This window comes from Vulpes lagopus, chromosome 9 (genome assembly GCF_018345385.1).
Source record: "Vulpes lagopus strain Blue_001 chromosome 9, ASM1834538v1, whole genome shotgun sequence".
NCBI classification, from domain to species: domain Eukaryota; kingdom Metazoa; phylum Chordata; class Mammalia; order Carnivora; family Canidae; genus Vulpes; species Vulpes lagopus.
In genome coordinates, this window is record NC_054832.1 from 1505906 (window position 1) to 1525702 (window position 19797).

General features: G+C 65.8%; 2 protein-coding genes across 3 annotated transcripts; one reads left to right on the forward strand and one right to left on the reverse strand.

The window, feature by feature from the left end:
* Positions 1–3616: 3616 nt before the first annotated feature.
* LOC121498936 (collagen alpha-1(I) chain-like) lies at positions 3617–5957 on the reverse strand. The gene is made up of 2 exons (XM_041769351.1): positions 5709–5957; positions 3617–4571 (listed from the first exon to the last, which is right to left on the reverse strand). The coding sequence occupies exons 1-2, from the start codon at positions 5738–5740 to the stop codon at positions 3674–3676; spliced, it is 930 nt and encodes a 309-aa protein (XP_041625285.1). The 5' UTR covers positions 5741–5957; the 3' UTR covers positions 3617–3673.
* Positions 5958–6099: 142 nt separating this feature from the next.
* On the forward strand, positions 6100–18709 carry JRK (Jrk helix-turn-helix protein). 2 transcript variants are annotated; one of them, XM_041769218.1, is made up of 3 exons: positions 6104–6151; positions 6700–6849; positions 8004–18709. In XM_041769218.1, exon 3 carries the CDS (start codon positions 8437–8439, stop codon positions 10060–10062), a length of 1626 nt encoding a protein of 541 aa, XP_041625152.1. In that variant the 5' UTR covers positions 6104–6151; positions 6700–6849; positions 8004–8436; the 3' UTR covers positions 10063–18709. The 2 variants fall into 2 exon arrangements, with proteins under 2 accessions (XP_041625153.1, XP_041625152.1); XM_041769219.1 differs by lacking the exon at positions 6700–6849 and having other exon boundaries at positions 6100–6151.
* The last annotated feature ends 1088 nt before the right edge of the window (positions 18710–19797 follow it).

The window sequence follows — 19797 nt, forward strand, 5'->3', positions numbered from 1 at the left end:
AGCCCACTGTCAACACGGACGGGCTCCCCACGGCCAGCAAGGCCTGCGGGGCGGGCAGATCCCAATCTCTGGCCACCCTGCCAGGCTGCACCCGCCACTCCCTTTGTTCTCCTGTCTGCTTCCGGGAGGCAGGGCCTGCCCCGGGGCAGGGGCACCCTCCCCACCCACGGCCGGGTCCCAGCCACCCCAGGGGGCGCAGTGAGGCCAGAGGAGGGTGACCGCCTTCCTGAGAACCATTCATTCCCCTGGTCCTTCAGCCAAGGTCGAGGGCCAGCCTCCCTCTGGGCTGCTCTTGCTCCCAGGCCTCCTGGTCGCCCAGGGGCAACAGGCCTCGAATGGCTGCATCGAGGTGCCGGGGGGTGGGGGGGTGGGGGGCAGGGAGGCCGGTTGGGGAAGCGCCCGAGGCTGGAGGGCGGCCGGCACAGCCCGAGTGCACAGATTTGGTGCAAGGAAACGTGTGCGGCCGGGTGCACGCTGCACCCTCCAGACCCTACTTAGTCCCCACACAACACGGAGCTTTAGCTGCAAGGGAGTCTGCGAAATCAAGCGTTGGCAGCCTCTGGAGGATGGGGAGGAGGAGGAGGAGGAGGACGGGGGTCGGCACCAGGCTGGACACTGTCTGCGCCCAGGCCTGCTCTCCTCCTTGCTTGTGCCCTGGAGCCCAGAAAGGGGCAGGAAGGGCTCCCTCTGGCTGGAGACCCCGGGGGGACGTGCAGAGGCCGGGCCGTGTCTTCCGGCTGCAGGGGCCGTGAGTGGCCATGTGCACAGGACCAGCCTCCTCCCTGCCCACCGGCCCTGGCCAGCCCGTGGCAACCGCTCTGTCCTCCCACCCCTCCAAGCCCTGGGGTCGGTGGCTTCCTGCTGCTCATGGCCTGGGGCTCCTCTAAACATGACCCTCCCTTTGTAAACAGCCTCCCCATGTGCCCTGGAGTGTGCAGCTGGGTGCTGGCAGCTACGGGCCCGCCCACCACCGCTGACCCCACGCATCTGGCGGCTGGCAGGGGTGGGGGCAGCACCTCTCCCTTCCCGATGCTCTCCTGGCCCTGGGGGGTGGGCATCTTGACCTCACTTTCTCTAAATTATTATTATTATTTTTTAATTTTTTATTTATTTATGATAGTCACAGAGAGAGAGAGAGAGGCAGAGACACAGGCGGAGGGAGAAGCAGGCTCCATGCACCGGGAGCCTGATGTGGGATTCGATCCCGGGTCTTCAGGATCACACCCTGGGCCAAAGGCAGGCGCCAAACCGCTGCGCCACCCAGGGATCCCTTGACCTCACTTTCTCATCTGACCTCACCGTCCTGGGGTTGCCCCTGGGACACGGCGGGGCCGAGCACATGTTGCTGGCAGGGCACTGGCTGAGGGAGCGGGCTCCGTGCCCCAGGTCCTGGCGGGGGGCAGCTCCCACCCCTTCACCATGAGTCCCGGATCAGGATAACACAGTGATGGGCAGGAGTGAGACCCTGGGCTCCCTGGGATTCGCTGTGCCTCTAGGGCCTTTTCTGCACAGCGCCCCCCTCCAGCACCCATTGCGCTGGGCCCTCCTGGGGGGGGTCTTTCCCTTGGCAGGTGAGGATCTTGGGGCCCCAAGAGGGCCAGGACCTTGCTCAGGGTCACTGCGGGGTGGGGGAGCGTGGCCCCTCTGCCAGCCTCCTTCCTGACCGCTCAGAACCTTCTCCCTGGACACCCCCACTGCAGCCCCAGTCCCATCACTCAGGCGCGGCACGGGGCACAACGTGTGTGACTTCACCGTTTCGTGCGTGGCAGTCTGCCTGTCTGCTCACCCCCAGCTCCCTCCCCGGGACTAGGGGTGCCCTGCCCTGGAGCCTTTCTTATCTGCCTTTTTATTCAAGGCACCCAGCACCTAGCACCAGCCCGGAACATTCATTCCTCAAATATTGACAGGTGCACAAATGTTTGTCAATCTGATTTGATATGCGGGGATTGCGGCCGAGGTTCTCAAGCAGGGTCCTTCTGTGCCCGGGGGACGTTTGGCGATGCCTGAAGATATGCCGTGTCCCAGCAGGGGCTGCTAGTGGCTTCCCGGGGGTGCAGGCCGACAATGCTGCTCAGTACCCCGCACAGGGCACGCCGCGACAGGGACGTGGCCAGCCTGATGTAGGCAGACCTGCAGGGGTGGGGGCCGGCCCAGAGCGGATGGGTACGGAGGGCAGAGAATCAGACCAAACGGGGTTGCCTGGGGTCTGAGGAGCCAACGAAGTCGGCCTGGCTGGCCCCGGGGCTTGCCTGGGATCCCCCACAGCCTCCTTCCTTCCCATCGCTCCCTTGGGGAACGGGAGGCAGTGGCCGTGCCGGCGTCGTCGCTGTCTTCCGGAAGCACACGACTCCTCTGCTCGCCCAGGTTTCCAGCTGGAGGATCCTAGTCTCGCCCAGACCTGATTCACATGGTCCCGGACGGGCCTTCGGACTTTACTAGTCTGAGCTGGCGCTGAAATGAGTTAGGACTTCGGGGCTGTTGGGATGGAATGGGTGTACCTTGCTCCGCTCTGAGTTATGTCCCTCCCCGCCCCCAAAATTCCTATGTTGGAGGCCCAACCCCGAGGTGACTTGACGGTGTTCTGGGAGGTGCCGGTTCCGATGAGGTCATGAGGGTGCCCCCCCCCCCCCCCCCCCCGCCATGGGGTTCGTGCCCTGATAAGATCAGACATGGAGCTCCCTCCACCACGGGAGGACCTCGAGAGCGGGGCTGTCTGCAGGCCAGGAAGCGGGTCCTCGCCAGACCCCGACGCTGCCGGCACCCCGACCTCAGACCTGCAGCCTCCAGAGCCGTGGGAAACGAACCGTGTTGTTTTTATCACCCAGTCTGGAGTGTTTTGTTACGACAGCCTGAGTTGACAGGGCCGCTGGCCTGGGAGCCGTGGCTCAAATATTGCAGCCACCGCAGGGACGCCCTAGACTCGGGTATTAAACTCCACCCCCGGTCGCAGGCTGACCTCTCACCTCAGCCCCAAACCCGGCCTGAACTAGGTTCACAGTCTGAACTCCGACCCTGCTCACCAAGTAAGCCCCGACCCGGCCACCCAGAGGACCTGCCCCCGTCCCTGACTGCGTCCTGGCCCACCATCCGTGCTTTGGGCACACACTGAGTGCAGCCCCTCGGCCTAGACCGAGCCTGGATCCCCCCGTGTCCCATTTCCCCGGGAAGGTCTGTCGCTAAGGGGCACGACTCCCTGCAGCCCCTCCCAGCAGTGGACGGGCTCAGGGCGTGGCTCTGACGTGACTCACCCTTAGCCCCCGTCCTCTCCTCTGCTCTGCTGTCACCTTCTGGGCCCCAGATTTTCCTGTTCTCTCTTGGCTCTCCACCGACCCGCCCAACCCGTTGGGTTCTCCTGAGATCCCGCCCGCTCACATTCCCCTCTCCCCCATTGCCAGGAGGGAAGGTGGGGGGGGACTGGCAGCAGGGCCAGGCCCTGGGAGGGGGGGGTCGCTGACCATGGCCCTGTCCCACAGTTGAGTGGACACTATTTTGGACGAATCTTATATTTTATGCAGAATTGTTTTTTTTTAAGATTTTATTTATTTATTCATGAGAGACATAGAGAGAGAGAGGCAGAGACACAGGCAGCGGGGGGAGCAGGCTCCATGCAGGGAGCCTGACGTGGGACTCGATCCCGGGTCTCCAGGATCACGCCCTGGGCCAAAGGCAGGCGCTAAACCACTGAGCCCCCCAGGGACCTCATTTTATGCAGAATTAATTTAAAAAATAAAGATGGTATGTTAATGACAAAAGCACCACTGACTTCACCTTCCACTTTTGTAGACTTTGCCTTTAGAAAAGCGCATTCGTAAAACCCAGAGGGGGATCCGCACGCTGCCAGACCACTGACAGTCAGGGCCTGGACTCGCACGCAGTTTGGGTTCTTGGGATTAAGGCATCTAGCGAGCTGTGTGTGTGCGTACTGGGGCACTGGTCCCACGGGGGGCCCTGGGGGCCTGCGTATGACCCGCCACCCACCGTGGCCTAGCCCCCACGGCCCACCCACCGCAGCCCGGGTGCCCGTCCACCTGTAATCCTGCAAAGGGCTTCGGGCCCCTGGTTCTTCCAAGGCGTCCTGGCACCGTCCGGGGCTCTGCCCCAACCTCCCCCCCGCCCTGCCTGTGGCCTTCAGTCCAGCCCCCTGCTCCTTCCCTGGTCCGTCTTCTCTGCCCTGCTCCCTTCCCTCCTGGAGCGGGGTCACTGAGCCCAGGACACCCCAGCCTGCTTCAGGCAGCGCCACCCCGCGGCCACAGGGTGTGGAATTCACAGGCACCCTCACCTGGAGCTGAGGCCCCCCTCCTTGCCAGGAGACACCTGTCACCCCAAGAGCCCCCTCCAGGGACTGGCTGGTGATGTGTCCCCCGCTGAGGCCTCCAGAGTCTGGGTGAGAAGCTCTGTTCCTGGGGGAGGCCTGCGGGCTGAGGGACCGCCCGCTGGGAAGGAACTCCCGTGGGCTTGGAGGGGACGGTGAGAGGCGGACGTGGTGCGGCCTGCTGGGGACCATTCTGTGGGGCCCGCTGGGAAGCCGGTGGGGGGACGGGGGCCCGCTGATGCTCTCAAGGTCACTCTGGCTGTGAACAGGGATGGGGAGGCTGTTGTGATCAGGTGTGGTCGGGGGGCTCAGTCCTGTGCATTGGGGGTGATGGGAGTGCCAGTTCCCAGGAGACACCAGTTCTTTCTCCTCCTCCTCCCTTTCTGACCCCTTCTCCGCCAGAGCGGGTCCCTGGGTGACCATGGGAGCCCGTGCAGGGTCTGGGAGGTGCATGCAATCCCGTGTCCATGAGGTGGCAGCAGACCGTCACACAGGGCGATGGAGCCAGCCTTCCTGGGGGGGCCACCTGGCTGCCCCAGGAGACCCCGCTCAGTCCCGTTTTCTCGTGTCAAACACATCTTCTAGCATCCCCAAATTCCTGACCCACAGAACCATGTGCAGCAAAATGGTTACTGTTTGGAGCCACTGATTCTGGGGTGCTTCATCAATGGCTGATGGGGGGATACAGAAGTGAGGCGACCCGGGCCAGGGCCAGGGACAGAGCGGCCGTGGGAGTGGGGAGACGGGTGGGGAGGGTGGGGCTGGGCAGGGCTGCTGGTCAATCGGGCGGGCGGGGTGGGGACGGCCCGAGGGACCGCAGCGGTGGGGAGCGTGGGGCAGGGGCAAGTCTGGGCGGCGTCAGGACTCGGGTCTGGAAATGTGGACAGTGCACACGGAGGTGTGGGGAGGGTTCCCCAGAGGGGTCCTGGCGGGGGGGGTAGCTGGGACGTCCGTGCCCGCTGGTGCTGCCAGGTCACCTGGGGCGAGGGTGTGGGGAGGGAGGCGGGGAATCCTGGGGGGGGAGGGAGCCCAGGGCAGAGAGTGAATGGGGGGCTATGGAAGTGTCTCAGGCCCCGTGGCCGTGTCACACTAGGCCTTCCGCGGCCTGGACCACACTGGGGGCAGGGCCCTGCTCCTCCTGGAGGCTCCCGGGCCTGCAGCCCCTCCTCACCTGCAAGGCACACACTCCGGCCTGTGTCTCCTGACATGTCCTCTTGTCCCCTGCTCCCGCCGACAGGTGCTCCCCGACTGCCCCCCCCTCCCCGAGTCCCGAGGTCACACTGCCTGCCCCACCCCATCTCGACTCCCCATCTGCAAAGCCCCCGCTGCCCCTGAGGTCACGGCCCCTGGGTTCTGGGGCGGGGTGTGGGGGGCTCGCTGGGCTCCAAGGGCTCACCTGTCCCCGCCACCAAGCCGCATTCGCCCCATCCCAGGCCCCAGCGGGCTCCGCTCGCGGCGGCGTCAGGCCCAGGGCAGGTGGCGCGAGCCCTGAAGTCGCACACGTCACCGTCACGCGTGGATGCGGCGCCAGCTGAGGACGCGGCCCGGGGCACGAAAGCCGCGGCGGCCGCCGCGTTCCGCGGAGGGAAGGGCCCGCCCCGCCGCGCCCCGGTCCGCCGGGTGGGCAGGAGCCCCGGGTCCGCGGCCCCGGCAGGTGCGCCCGGGCGGCAGGTGCAGGGGGCGGGGCGGGGCCCGCGCGGACACCGAGAGGCCGGCCCAGTCCTCCCGCCGCCTAGAGCGGCCCGGAAGCGGCCGGGGAGGCGGGCGCGGGCCGGGGGCGGGGACAGCGGGGCACTTCCGGCGGCGGCGGCGGCGGCGGCGGCGGCGGCGGGTCGGCAGGTGAGCGCGGCCGCGGCGGGGGCGGCGGGGGCGGCGGGGGCGGCGGGCTCCCGGGCGGGCCCCTCTGTCCCGGCCCCGCGGCGCGGAGGGGGGGTCCCGGACTCGCACCGTCTCCCTTGTTCCCTTCCCGGTGTGTCCCGTTGCCCCGGGCGGCCCCGCGGAGGAGACGCTGCCGGAACACGGGCCCGGTTCCCGCCACGCCGCGGCCTGCGCTGCCCGCCGGGACCCCCCCCCGCAGCCCCCCAGGACCCCCTCACCCAGACGGGCCCCCAGGACCCCCCCCCCGGGCAGCCCCCCAGGACCCCCTCACCCAGACGGGCCCCCAGGACCCCCCCCCCCCGGGCAGCCCCCCATGACCCCCTCCTGCCCCGTGTCCCCAGCAGGTGCCCCCAGCGCTCCCTCCTCAGCCCTCCTCCCCCCTGGAGCCTTCCCTTGTCTCCCTCCCTCCCTCCTCTCCCTCGGGGGCGTCCAGGGCACCTCTTCTCTTCAGTATTTCTCCAGACAGCCCCTGCCCCCGCCGCTCCACTTCCTTCTCCTTAACCCCTCAGGCCGGGCCTAAGGTCCCCTCCTCCCTGGAAGGACAAGGGAGCTGTGAAGGGGTGTGCCCTCCGCGCCCTCCTGCCCCCTCTGTGGCCCCGGCCTCAGTGCTGGCTTTGAATCCCCACACGGACACCTCCTTCGTTCCCTTGCTCTGCGAGGTTAGTTGGCTTTTGGTTTAAGAAGTTGTTCCAGAACATCAGAGTATGTGGGTTTCAGCTTAAAGAGTCTGTCTGGCGAGCTGGACCGTCCCCCTGCACAGCCCCCGGGGCAGGGAGGGTCAGGGAGGGTCAGGGCGGGTCAGGGCGGGGAGGCTCCCCCGGATCCTGCAGCCCCAGCATCTCCCGCCCCACCCCCGCCCCCTGCTGTGCTTGGAGTTAGTCCCTGGTCCTCTTCCTGTGCTGCTGAGGGAACATCGCAAGGCAGGCGAGGCCTTTCCGTCTCTGCAGTCACACAGTCGTGCCCAGTAAGTAGGATGCAGCTAGGATCCCTGGAGGAGCAGCGCGCTCACGTGGCCAGGAGGCTGACTCGGGGGGAGGACGTGCCCAGAGCTGGCTGGAGACGGGCCTACGGTCCGTCTTTGGTGCCGTCCCTACATTTGAATAAACTTCGTTTTTCTTGAGTTCTGGTCTCAAGGGGCTGCACAAGTGGTCCCGTGGCCTCAGCATCCCCACAGGTAGGACACAGCCACCGTAAGGGTCTGGGTGGCAGGTGGGGTGGGGAGTTGCTGGAAGCCCACCCGTGAGTCCTGCACACCCTTCGCTGCGGGATGTGATGGCTGGCAGCGAGCTGGCTGTAGTGGGCGCCCTGGTGACCGGCCATCCCTCCCGGGTGGGAGCGGAGTGACGGGCGGGGGGTCAGGTCATGAAGGAAGTGAGGGGACACGCAGGCTGTGCGGCAGACGACCGTGCCAGCAAACTGCGCCGAGTAGGCCAGCGGGGCGGTCACTGTCAGGGCAGCAGCCCTCGACTCCTCACGGGCTGGAGGACGGTGGCATCTTAGCCGGCGAGGCGCAGCGGGGGCGGCTCCTGAAGGATCCAGCCAGGATGCCTCAACTCTGCCCCACGCGTCTGCTCAGCAGCACAGGGAGGCGTCCAGCCGGGAGGAGCTGTGCTGACCAGGAGGTCGCTGGAGGAGCCCGCTGCGCAGCTGGGCGGCCTCCTGGACGTCACGCCCCTCGGCCAGCTCCCGTGTTGGTCACCCCTGCAACGCTCTGCTGCAGCTTCCCCGCGTGCCCGAGGTAGTGAGGACTTGCATGCAGGTGGCGCAGGTACATGGTCCGTGATGTCCTTTTTTCCTCTGTTGTGCTTTCCAGTTCCTAAAGCACGGCGGGCGAGACAGCGCCGTGAGCCCGGAAAGGCGTCCCTAGCACAGACCACACAACCTTGTTCAACCAGAAACCAGTCCCCAGGATCCCGGTACTCGATGGTCCACGTTTGAAGGAAGGAGCTGCCACCATCCACCTCAGAGAAGGCCAGAGGTTCCAGCAGGTGGACAGGTCCCCCAGGAACCCCCCGTGTGCCAGTATCCCCTCCTGCAGAGAGGACCGGGAGCCCGGAAGACCAGCAACAGCCGGGGCAAAGGGCGGCTGACACTGGAGGGGGGAACGAAGGAGAGGCTGTGCCCATGGTGACCCAGGCTTGGTGGGACGGGACAGGTAGGTGAGGGAGCAGAGGAGAGGGGGCAAGGAGTCTGCCAGCCCCCCCCCCACGTGTGTCCCCCCATTCGCTGGGGACAAGCCACCCCCAATGGCCTCCAAGCAGGCGGCCGGGAGGAGCCCGGGGGAGAAGCGCAAGAGGGTGGTGCTGACCCTGAAGGAGAAGATTGACATCTGCACGCGGCTGGAGAAGGGGGAGAGCAGGAAGGTGCTGATGCAGGAGTACAATGTGGGCATGTCCACCCTGTACGACATCAAGGCGCACAAGGCGCAGCTGCTCCGCTTCTTTGCCAACTCGGATTCCAACAAGGCCCTGGAGCAGCGGCGCACCCTGCACACGCCCAAGCTCGAGCACCTGGACCGCGTGCTGTACGAGTGGTTCCTGGGCAAGCGCGCCGAGGGCGTGCCCGTCTCCGGCCCCATGCTCATCGAAAAGGCCAAGGACTTCTACGAGCAGATGCAGCTGACGGAGCCCTGCGTGTTCTCTGGTGGGTGGCTGTGGCGGTTTAAGGCCAGACACGGCATTAAGAAGCTGGACGCGTCCGGGGAAAGACAGGGGGCCGACCACCGAGCGGCCGAGCAGTTCTGTGGGTTTTTCCGGAGCCTGACCGCTGAGCACGGCCTGTCCCCTGAGCAGGTTTACAACGCTGATGAGACCGGCCTTTTCTGGCGGTCCTTGCCGAATCCCGGCCTGGAGGGCGGTCCGGCGCCTGGCATCCGGCAGAACAAGGACAGGCTGACCGTCCTGATGTGCGCCAACGCCACCGGCTCCCACAAAATCAAACCCCTGGTGATCGGGAAATGCGGCGCCCCCCGGGCTTTCGGGGGCATCCAGCACCTGCCTGTGGCGTACAAGGCCCAGGGTAACGCGTGGGTGGACAAGGAGATTTTTTCTGACTGGTTCCATCATATCTTCGTCCCATCTGTGAAGGAGCACTTCAGAGCGGCGGGTCTGCCCGAGGACGGCAAAGCCATCCTGCTGCTGGACCACGCCCGCGCCCGGCCACGGGAGGCCGAGTTGGTCTCTGGGAACATCTTCACCATCTTTCTGCCTGCCAGCGTCACCTCCTTGATTCAGCCCATGGACCAGGGCATTCGGAGGGATTTCATGAGGCACTTCCTCAACCCCCCTGGCCCGCTGCAGGGCTGCCACCCCCGCTACAGCACCAACGACGCCGTCTTCAACGTGGCCTGTGCCTGGAGCGCTGTGCCAGGCCACGTCTTCAGCCGCGCCTGGAAGAAGCTGTGGCCCGCGGTCACATTTGCCGAAGGCTCGTCTTCTGACGAGGAGCCAGATGGCCTCCAGGTGAAGCCTCACGATCAGACTTTCGCGCACATCCTGGAGCTGGGCAGGGAGGTCCCCGGTCGCCCCGGCAGCCGGCTTCACCGCGGCACGGCCACTGAGCGGAGCGGGCCAGGCTGTGCGGCCGGGGAGGACCCGGCCCTGGCTGCGGGGAGCCTGGAGCCAGCCGAGAAGGACGGTGATGAGGCCGCCTGGGAGCAGGCAGCGGCGTCCTTTGACGCCGTGGTCCGCTTCGCCGAGGGGCAGCCCTGCTTCACAGCACAGGAGGTGGGGCAGCTGCGCGCACTGCGCTCGGTGTTTGCCAGGCAGCGGCAGGTGAAGCGGCGGCGCGTGGCCCTCAGGGCCGTGGTCAAACTCGAGACCCCCCCGGAGGCCTCCCCTCTGCCCTGCTCATCCACAGCCGGCGAGCACTGACGTCCGCACAGCCCACGCAGGTGGCCCGGAGCTGGCCCAGGAGGTCGGGGCGCCCGGCGTGGGGTCTCGGCTGCTCAGGATGGCCCATCCCCGTGTGTCTGTGTCATCACGGGCTTACTGTGCTTTCCATCCTGGCATGGGAACATGAGCCACCGTTCTGGAAGGGCCCACCACGCCCGAAGCTGACCGGAGCATCCCATGGCCAGAACCCAGGACCGTGCCGGCAGATTCTGGCCCCGTGTTCTCCGGCCGAGCCGCGCGCATGGGTGGAGGTGTCTGTCCGAGGGAGGAAAGCCTGCCCTTGAGCCACCTGATGGCAGTGCCCGCAGCCAGATGACGGGCTGGCGTTTTCCCTCGGGACTCGGTTGCCATGTGGTGGCCATCCCTACTTGTGGCTTTATGGGTGGTGCGTCGTCACCCTGCTGGTGACTGCCGTGGACTCGCTCAGCCTCATCAGGCTCCTGAGAGTTCCTCCACGTTGCCAGGGTGTCTCACCCCTGGGGCTGGGCCTGCAGGACGTGGGGGCCGCGCGGGGTTGGCAGGGCGGGGCCGTGCCCCCTAACGCAAGCAGACTGTCTGCCCAGGCCTGCAGGTTGCCCCGAGGACAGGCTGGTGGCCCCGTGGGCGTGCGTGGGCTTGGTTCCAGGTCTGCGGCGTAGTCCCTGGAAGATTGCACTTACTGCCTGTTTGTTCCTAAATTTTGCCGAGGCGTCCAGAAGTTAGTCTTAGGTGTGTACGTGCGACCCAGCAGTAAGCGAGCTGGTCAGATCTCTAGCAGTGTCGGCTTCTGTGTTCGGCTGCTTGCCCCTCAGTACTCCGTGCGGGGAAGAGCAGGGTGCCCGGCTTGCCTGTGGGAAGACGTAAGTGTCCGTCCCGTGGCTGCCGGCAGCCTCCCCGCCGCCCACGCTGAGGCTGGCAGTGACCGTAGGCGGAGGCGCGCACCCTCCCTGTGCACCTCTGGGCCGTGACTGTGTTTCATTGCTCCTCCTTCGGGTTCCAGCCTGGCCACCCCGCTGGCTCCTCCACCTGTTAGGGCCTCCCCCGGCGGCTGAGGGGATGCAGTGTCTGGTTCGTGCATTACGTCTCCGCAAACCCCAGGGGGACGGCCGTTGCTGCCGTGGTGCTGCCCTGGACATGGTGCTTCCTGCTTTAAATGCACGTGAGGATCGGGAACCTAGCAGGGCCATTTTCATTGCGGAGTCTTGGGGGCACACAGCCTTGGGGCTAAGCCGCTGTCCCTCGGCTTCCTTCCTGCACCGGGGTGACATCTGCCCCTGTGTGCTTGGCTGCCACAGTGGACTCGTGTGGCCCCGTGCTGTTGAATTGTGGCTGCTTGCGGTGCCGCGGGAAGTGAGGTGTCGAGAGTCACGGGGGTGTCTGCCCTCACCTCGTGGTGGTGGCGGCGGTGGCAGCACAGGCAGGTGGACAGACGCTGAGAAGCTGTCTCCCCACAGCCTGTATGGCTCTTGAACAGCACGGCTCTGCGGGGCGGGTGGAGCCGGGCAGGGGCAGGACAGGTGGGCTCCCGGGTCCCCTGGGGAGGCTTTGTCCAGACTGTAGACCCCAGGCCGTGGATTCTCATCCTGCCTCGGCACCTGCCCAGCCGTCTCGTGGCCGGTCAGTAACTGCTTGTCACCGGACGGCCTGAGGGGTGTCTGTGCTCAGGGCGCTCCTTCCAGAAGTATCCACGGAGCCAGGTCGAAGCCTCAGGCTCCTTGGGAGGTTCTGGGGCCCAGCGGACCTGGCCTCGCTTGCCTCCCCCTCTGACGGGCAGCGTGCCTCCCTTCATGTGGGCCTCGGGCGGAGCTAGGTGCCCCGGGCTGCAGTTGGCTGCGGGGCATGCAGGGCCGTCTGCAGAACCGTGTGGCCCAGCGGCTGGTGAGCGCCTCTGCCCCCGTCCCGGTGCCCCGTGCTCCTGCCAGAGACCTCTGCACCCACCCGTCCTCCCAGGGCCTTTCCCAGCTGCCTCACTCGGCACTCTCAGGTGCGGGTGGTCAAGAGTGCTTTGGCCTCAGGATCCTTTTTCCGAGGCCTTTCTGGGTGTGAGATGGGAGCTGGGAGGGACCAGTCCCCTCTCTCCCTCTCTGGTCACTGCTGAGGCACCTCAGGAAGCCTGGGTGCTGCTCTCCCACGAGCACTAGGCCCAGAGCCCCGGCGGTGGGGTCAGCAGGCATCTGGGGGCCTCTCTATCTTGTTGGGACGTGCTCGCACCCTCCGGCTCGTCTTACCTGGGCCAGAAGGAGATCCGTCGGAGGCAGCTCAGGGTTGGGATGGCCACGAGGCAGATGTGTGCTTTCCTGGGAGCCTGTGTGCGCAGGAAGCAGAGTGTGTGGCAGACGGGGTCCAGCGATCTGCCGCTGAGGCCCAGCCTGAGCTGCTCGGGGAGGCGCCGTCACAGGTGCCAGCTCCTGGGCTTTCTTGGCTTGTGAACATTGTCATGTTTCATCCATCGTGTAGCCTAGAGTGTGGCAGGTATCGAGTGCCTGCTGTGTGCCGGGCGTTGTGCTCAGCCTGAGGCCGGGGAGTGGTCATCAAGGCCCCGTCCTGCCTCCAGGGAGCACGGGTTTACCGACAAGGGCAGGACACTGCTGAGGAGGCTGAGACACAGGTGAGGGGCTGAGGTGGCTTGGGTGTTAGTAGGTCCGTGAGGGCAGGAGAGAGAAGCCAGGTTCCCACCTGCCCCAGGTGCAGCCGGCAAGTCCAGGAGGCTGATCCGGGGTGCCGGGCTCCTGTGCCACCTGTCACCTGGCGCTCCCACTTCCCGTGTCAGGACAGTTCCAATAGCCACCCTGCCATCTTCCTGCCTGGAGAAGCGGAAAGCATGCCGCTTCCCCTGAGCATCCCCTCAGCTGGCACAGGTGACTTCTGCTCCTGTACTTGGGGCCAGGTCCCTGTCACGCAGGTACCAGCAGCCACGAGGACGTCTGGGCAGTGTGGCTGCAGAAAGCCGAGGGAGCAGCCTGGGAGGGCCAGGCAGGGTCTCCTGGCTCCCTCCCTGCACCACGGCTCACCTGCAGCCACGTTCTGGCCTCAGCCCCCCTCTGCCAGGACACAGCGTGTAGAGGGAGGAGGCAGGCGATGCGGGGCTGCCTCGAGTCCTGGAGTGGGGGCTCTACACGGGGGCAAGCCCTGGGGGGCTGGGAGGGCGGCCCCCCACCCCCAGAGCTGTCAGGGAGGAGCAGCCCTGTGTCCGTGCCTGGTGCCGGGCTGCAGCTCAGAGGTTCTTCCAGGGGAGAGGCGGCTGGGGCGCAGTCCCCCTCCCTCCACAAGAGGACTGACCGCTTGCAGCAGAGCATGAGGTTCAGTGGTGCTCGTGAAGGGGGGAGCTCGTAGAGAAAGCACGTGGGAGGAGCGGTGGGTTTATTGGTGACAGGCTGAGCCGTAGGCGGGCTGTGGGTCAGGAAAAATCTCCAACGCTGATCTCAGGAGCTGTTCTTTCGAAGCCAAAGTTGTTGGATTAGGCTCCGAACCATTTACGCCGAGGTGTGACTGCTGAAAACACAGCACTCAGCAACCAAGGAGCGGAGCCCAGGAGCTGGTGTGGGAGGGAGCAGGCCAGCAGCTTCGCCGGAGCCGCTGTCCTCCCAGGGTGACTGTGGGCGAGCCTGGGGCTGCAGAGGGGCTGCAGGGGGCGCGGGCGAGGCACAAGCAGCCCCCCCACCCCGTGCAGCACCAGCAAACAAGGTAAGCTGCAGGGTAGCAGTGACGCGACCCCGCAGGGTGCCAGGATCCAAGACTGCTGCAGTGCGCGCCCTAACAGGACCAGTTTCCCACCTGAACATAAAAAGAACAAGGAAGAATGGCCCAGACCCCAGGAGAAAGGTAGTAGGTTACAGAACCGGCTGCGCAGAGACTTGAACTTGGCCATTGTGCACACGGTCAGAGGGTAGGAAGGCACAGACCACAGCATCCACGGGAGGATAGGAATCACCACCCTCCAGAAGAACCGAGTGGGGTTCTGGGGCCGAACGGTACAAGGTCCGAAGTGAGTTCCCGAGAAGGGCTCAGCAGCAAGAAGAACCAGCGACCTTGTCTGACCTGGACACCCAGGTGACCACACGGCGCAGGGGCGCCCAGGTGCAGGCCGTCGGAGCCCTGGAGTAGAGGGCAGTAGGCAGGAATAGAAAAACAGTGTCCCCCAAGCCCCCAGATTTATTGGGAAATGTTCATCTACAAATCAGCAGGCTCGCTGAGGTCCGGTGGGATGAACAGTGGGTTGGAGAGGCGGGAACGTGGGGAAAGCTGCCCCGGGTCTGAGCGTGCCCAGCAAGGCTGGTGGCAGGGCGTGGGCAGGGCTGGCACGGTCCGCGTGCTCAGAGGAGACCATGGCCCCGAGCCCTCGTCCACCCAAGATAAAGCGAGTGAACGATTTCTGGGTATACAGAAACACCTGCGGCTGCGAGGCCCACCTTTGCCCTCGGAGCAAGTGACCCAGACGGCAGATCAAGTCCACCCAGAACAAGGAGCTGCGGCGAAGGTAGTTCTGTCCTGAGAGGAGACGGCATGCACTTGACCCCTGGACACCCCTGGCTTAGGGCACCGACCCCCTGCTCCCTTTCTTCTGGCTGCAGCTTTTTTTTCTTTTAAGAATTATTTATTTATTTGACAGCACCAGCAGGAGGGGCAGAGGGAGAGAGAATCTGGAGCAGACTCCCCGCTGAGCACAGAGCCTGACGTGGGGCTCGTGCCCGGGACCCCAATGGCGACCCGAGCCGAAACTGAGAGTTGGACGCTTAACGGACTGAGCCCCCGGTGCCCCGCGGCCCCTTCAGAGCTTGCATAACGTTCCGTGGGGTGGTCGTGTCGGCTTCGCCACGTTCGCAGGTGCCGAGTGTCGGCTGCTCGAGGGGGGCTCCGGCAGGAGGGGAGCGGGCGCCGTCCCAGGGGCATTCCCGTCCGCCTCAGCAAGCACTCAGGAGGTAACCCGAAAGCAGCGAACAGATCCGTCCCGGAGGGAAGCGCAAGTGCTCGTTAGACGAAACCACGCGAAAGCAGCACGTGAACGGGGCAGGAAGGCGGGGGCTGCGCAGCCTCCTGGCCCACACGGAGGGCGGCGGGGTGTCCCCGCCACACAGGGCAGGGGCGGGGCCCTGAGCTGTTTTGCACCTGGGACACCGTGTCCCCCCTGCCGTTGCGGGCTGCACAGCACTTCGGGCACAGATTCATTTAAAATTGACCTTTTCTCAGTAAACTTGCCTCAGAGAACCTGTTCTGTATTTTGGCGCTGAGGCACGTGTCATGGGCAGGGGGGAGACGCCGCTCCTCTGCGGGCACCCGTACAGGGCAGTGTGCGCTTCTGTGCCCCCTCCCCGCGGGGCATCCAGCCCCCCGCACCCAGAGCAATGCTCTTTCCCACCCCGGTAATTTCCAGGGTGCCCGGCCCGGCAGGTGGAGCACGATGAGCGGCTCTGGCCTCTGGGTCCTGGGGAGACCTGGGAAGGGGGCTGCGGGGGTGAGGGCCCGTCCAGGCGGGCAGGTGGGACCGGGAGGGGCGGGCTGCCCCCCCAGCCCACGCTCTCCAGCCTCCTGCTCGGAGTGGAGACCCAGCCCCCGGGCCTCTACGCATGTGGACATCCGTCTAGACTGGGGGCCTCCGGAGGTCAGCACAGGCTGCGTCGTGGCCCCACACCGGCCGGCGCAGGAATGTCAGCAAGGCGAGGGCGGGCAGCGGTTCTTGCAGCCGAGGAGCATCTGCGGAAGCCCCGTGCTGGCTCCGTCTAGGCCTCGGGCTGTGCTGCACCCCGCCCTGCAGCCCCAGAGGCCCAGGGAGGCAGGAGGAGAGGGAGCCCAAGTTAGCGCCCCAGCTAAATGCTCGTGGGAGGAGCAGGGCAGCGCCGCTCCACGGGAGCCAGCCTGGAGCCGGGAGCCAGCTGGAGCCCACGAGTCTCCTGTGCCGGGTGCCAAAGGTGGCTCTCCCAGTGCCACCCGGGCCCAGAGTTGTGGGGTGGGGTCACTGACTGGACTTTTTGAGGGTTTTCAGGGTCTGGGGGCTGCCTGGCTGGTGGGACAGAGGTGACAGGATGAGTGTAGCCTGACAGCTACCCCTCAAGCCGCTGAGCAGAAGGTTGGGGTTGCAGGAGAGGCTTGTGGGAAATGGAGAGGGCTTCATGGAGGTGGTGAGCTTGGAAGCAGGCCTGGGAGGGCACGTCGGCGTTCTGCGGCTGAGTCTGGGAATAGGGGCTTACGCACAGACGGGGGCTGGGGGGCTGCAGCAGGGCACACGGGACACGACACCCAGCAGGTGGGGTCGCGGTGGCCTGAGAGGGTGGCCTCTGGCTCCTCCCTAGCCTGTCCCCATCAGAGACGCCTCCTCACCTGTCTGCGGGGTGACTCCAGGACTGAGCGCCCCAGTCTACAGCAGGAAGCCCAGGAGAGAGAGAATCTGGGGGGGCTTCGGATGGCCTGTGCCCCGGGGACCTGAGCTCACTGGGTCTAGTGGCCTGGAGCAGCCTCGGACGGGCCAGGGGAACCCACCAAGGACACGAGGGCCTCGGAGTCTGGCCATGGAGCAGCCGTGCTGTTCCCACCAGGGTCACCAGGCTGCTCACCCCACGGAGATCCATGTAGTACCAGGGGCCGAGGGGCCTGAGTGTGTCGGAGATAACGGGGGGATGAAGGGGCGCTGGCCCTGGGCTGTTGGGCCGTGTCAGGAGGCCGCCCCGAGGCCAGTGCCCTCCCTGGGTGGCTGCCAGGTGGGCCCCCGCTGGGAGCCGGAGCCCTGTGCCAGGCGCGGCTGTGTGGTCGGAGCTGTCAGGTGCAGCTGCCCGCCGCGTTCCCTGCGGCTGGAGGTGCGTGCCTGGCCCCGGGGCTCTGGCTCTACTGGGCGGGGGGACCTGGCGGGTCCCCATTGCCTGGGCGCAGTCGTGACTAGCATCCCTTCACTCTCCAGGGCCTGGCTGTGGCCAGTGCACCCCCTGGGACACCCTGCGGGGCCCACTCCTCACCCCTGCTCAAGCAGACAGGCCCCCAGATGCCACCGGAGCAAGCCTCAGCCCGGCCCGTGTGTCGGGTTGGGAACCACTGTCACAGGGTCCACCCTGAAATGGGGACCGTGAGCTCGCTGGGCTGGGGGGGCCTCGGGACGGGCCTGCAGCAGGTCACAGGTGGCGGGAGGGAGGCTGTGACTAGGTGGGGTGAGTGCACCTGCCCTGCGGGGTTGGAGTGCAGGGGAGTGTGTACTGGGGGCCCTTGACCTTGGGAGCCAGGGGCCTGCAGAGGCTGCAGGTGGCTCCCGGGCCACCCCGTTGCCGCCCCCGCCCTGAGCTCAGTGGGCTCATTACTGCAGTTGGCGGGGCGGGACCCTGCAGGGCTGGAGGCCCCCGTGTCCTATCCATGCCCCGACGGTCTGCACGTCTGCCCGCTGACGGATGTGTCCTGAGCTGGGCCCCAGGTCTCGGCAGGCAGCTGGACGCCGTGGGGGGTTGGGGTGGGGGTCCCTAAGCAGGGGCCGGCCTGTACCCTGAGGAGAGGAGCTCTGCTGCGCATCCGTCTGTGGCCTGGGTGTCTGGGCCAGGATCGGCCGGTGCTGGGGGCCGCCCCTGCCCTCCACAGCCTTGCGGTCCCCACACACCCGTGGCGCACGGCCCACGGCGCCTTCTCCCCAGGAGCCGGCCCTCGCTGCCCACTCCCACTGGGCCCTCCGTCCCCACCGTCACCCTCTCTGGGGTCCCGGGCTGAACCCTGCGGTGGGACGGCCCTGCACCAGCTCAGCCCCTCCCACCTGCCCCTCGCTGGCCGACACTGCCCCTTGTCCCTCCCACTTCTCCGCCAGCCATGTGTTCTCCTCCCACTTGGGGTCTCAGAGGCCCTGCTGCTGCAGGGGGCAAGAGTGGGGGTCCTGGCCGGACCTGGGGCATCGCAAGCATGGAGAGACTGGTGGGGGCCTGTGGGGGAGCTCTGGCCACCCCGGCAGGGCCTCTGGCAGGGGCAGGAGCCGTGGCAGCTCGGTCAGTGGTGGCCAAGGACACAGCCAGTGGGAGGAGGTGCGGGACCTGGGGGGGGGGTTGAGGGGGAAGAGAGGTCCTGGCTGGGGCCTGAGGCAGCGGGTGGTGTGGGCGGTGCTGGGTCCCTGGGCCGGCCTCCTGCTCCTCTGGCAGGCCCAGCCTCGTTCCTCTTTCTGCTTGAATAAGTCATCCTGCCGCTGTTCATGGGCAATAATTTTAATAAAGTGCTTTTTTCCTGTGAGCCCAGAGCGCAAGACTTCGTCTCAGCTCAGGAACGTGCCCGTTGCCAGCAGCTCTATTGAGGGCACCCATGAACCTCTCTTATTTGTGGCTCCAAAAATGAGGCCATGGGCTCTCGCTGTGCCTCGTTCTTTAATTAAGCAGATGTGAGAACAGCAGAGAGGGGCCAGGGCGCCAGGTAAGGGGAGGTGCCAGCGGGAGGGGCCCGGGGCTGGAGGGGGCGGTTGGGCCAGCTGCCACCGCAGGAGCCTCCGGCCAGGCCCGCCCTCCTGCGCTGGGCGCCTCTCAGCCCCCGCCTGCCTCGTCTCCCCTCTTTCCTGAAACACTCTGTCATTCGTGCAAGACGCTGCCCTGCAGGGACGGCCACGTCCACCCCTTCCCGAGGACGGGAGGGGAGTGGCGCGCACACGCTTTACTGCGGCTCAAACAATTAAGTCAATAAAACAGCCTTTCTGTTTACTGAACTTAAAGTGTTCAATTAATCGTCTTCTCCAGCGCGCTGGCTGCCACGTGATAAATGCGTTACGGGCCTCTCTCTCGTTCGCATCCACGTTTTCTGTCCCCACTCCGGGCGCCATCTGGGCAGCCCTGGGTGATTCCGAGTCAGGAGTGGGGAGCAGGGTAGGGGCTGAGTTAGGATTTCTGGCCACTGTTTCGGGGGCAGGTGTGTGACCCTTGGGTCTCAGGTCCTCCTTGGAAGCCCCAGTGAGGCCCCAGGGCGTGTGGCCCTGCCAGGCGCTCTGCTTGGGGCCTCTCCACGGAGTGCCAGGGCCAGTGGCCGTGGGGAATTGGCACTTAATGCCACAGAGTGTCTGATTGGAGTGAAAAAAAAGTTCGGAAATGGTGGTGATGGTTGCACAACGTGAATGTGATCGGTGCCGCTGAACACCACTGAAATGCTGAGGAGGGTGTGTACGTTTTGCCACAATAAAAACACTTTTAAAAAAATTTTTTTATTTATTTATGATAGTCACACACACAGAGAGAGAGAGAGGCAGAGACACAGGCAGAGGGAGAAGCAGGCTCCATGCACCGGGAGCCTGATGTGGGATTCGATCCTGGGTCTCCAGGATCGCGCCCTGGGCCAAAGGCAGGCGCCAAACCGCTGCCCCACCCAGGGATCCCTAAAAACATGGTTATAGGAAACAAACACAGGGACCTGATGGTCCAGGCCTGGGGCGTGGAGGAGCCTTCGCGGGGAGGTGAGGCCACCGAGAGGCGAGCAGCAGCAGGCCAGGCGGCTCGAGGGAGGCACCCAGGGCTGCGGGCGCCCGGGGACCGCAGCCAGAGGAGGCAATGCAGGGAGTGGGGTGTGGGGAGAGGTGCCCTAGCCTGACCCTCTTGTCCTGCCACCCCATGCCCTCAGCCACCCAGCGCCCAGGCCACAGGGAGGAGAGCCTGGGAAAGACCGTGGCTGAGCTTACAGGAGGGACCGGCCAGGGGGCGGTGGGGCTGGCGCGGTGGGAGGCACTGGGGTCTTTTGCTTGGTCCTGCTGTGGGCAGACGTTTACTGAACAACTACTATGGGCGACCTAGGCCCAGAGAAACAGGC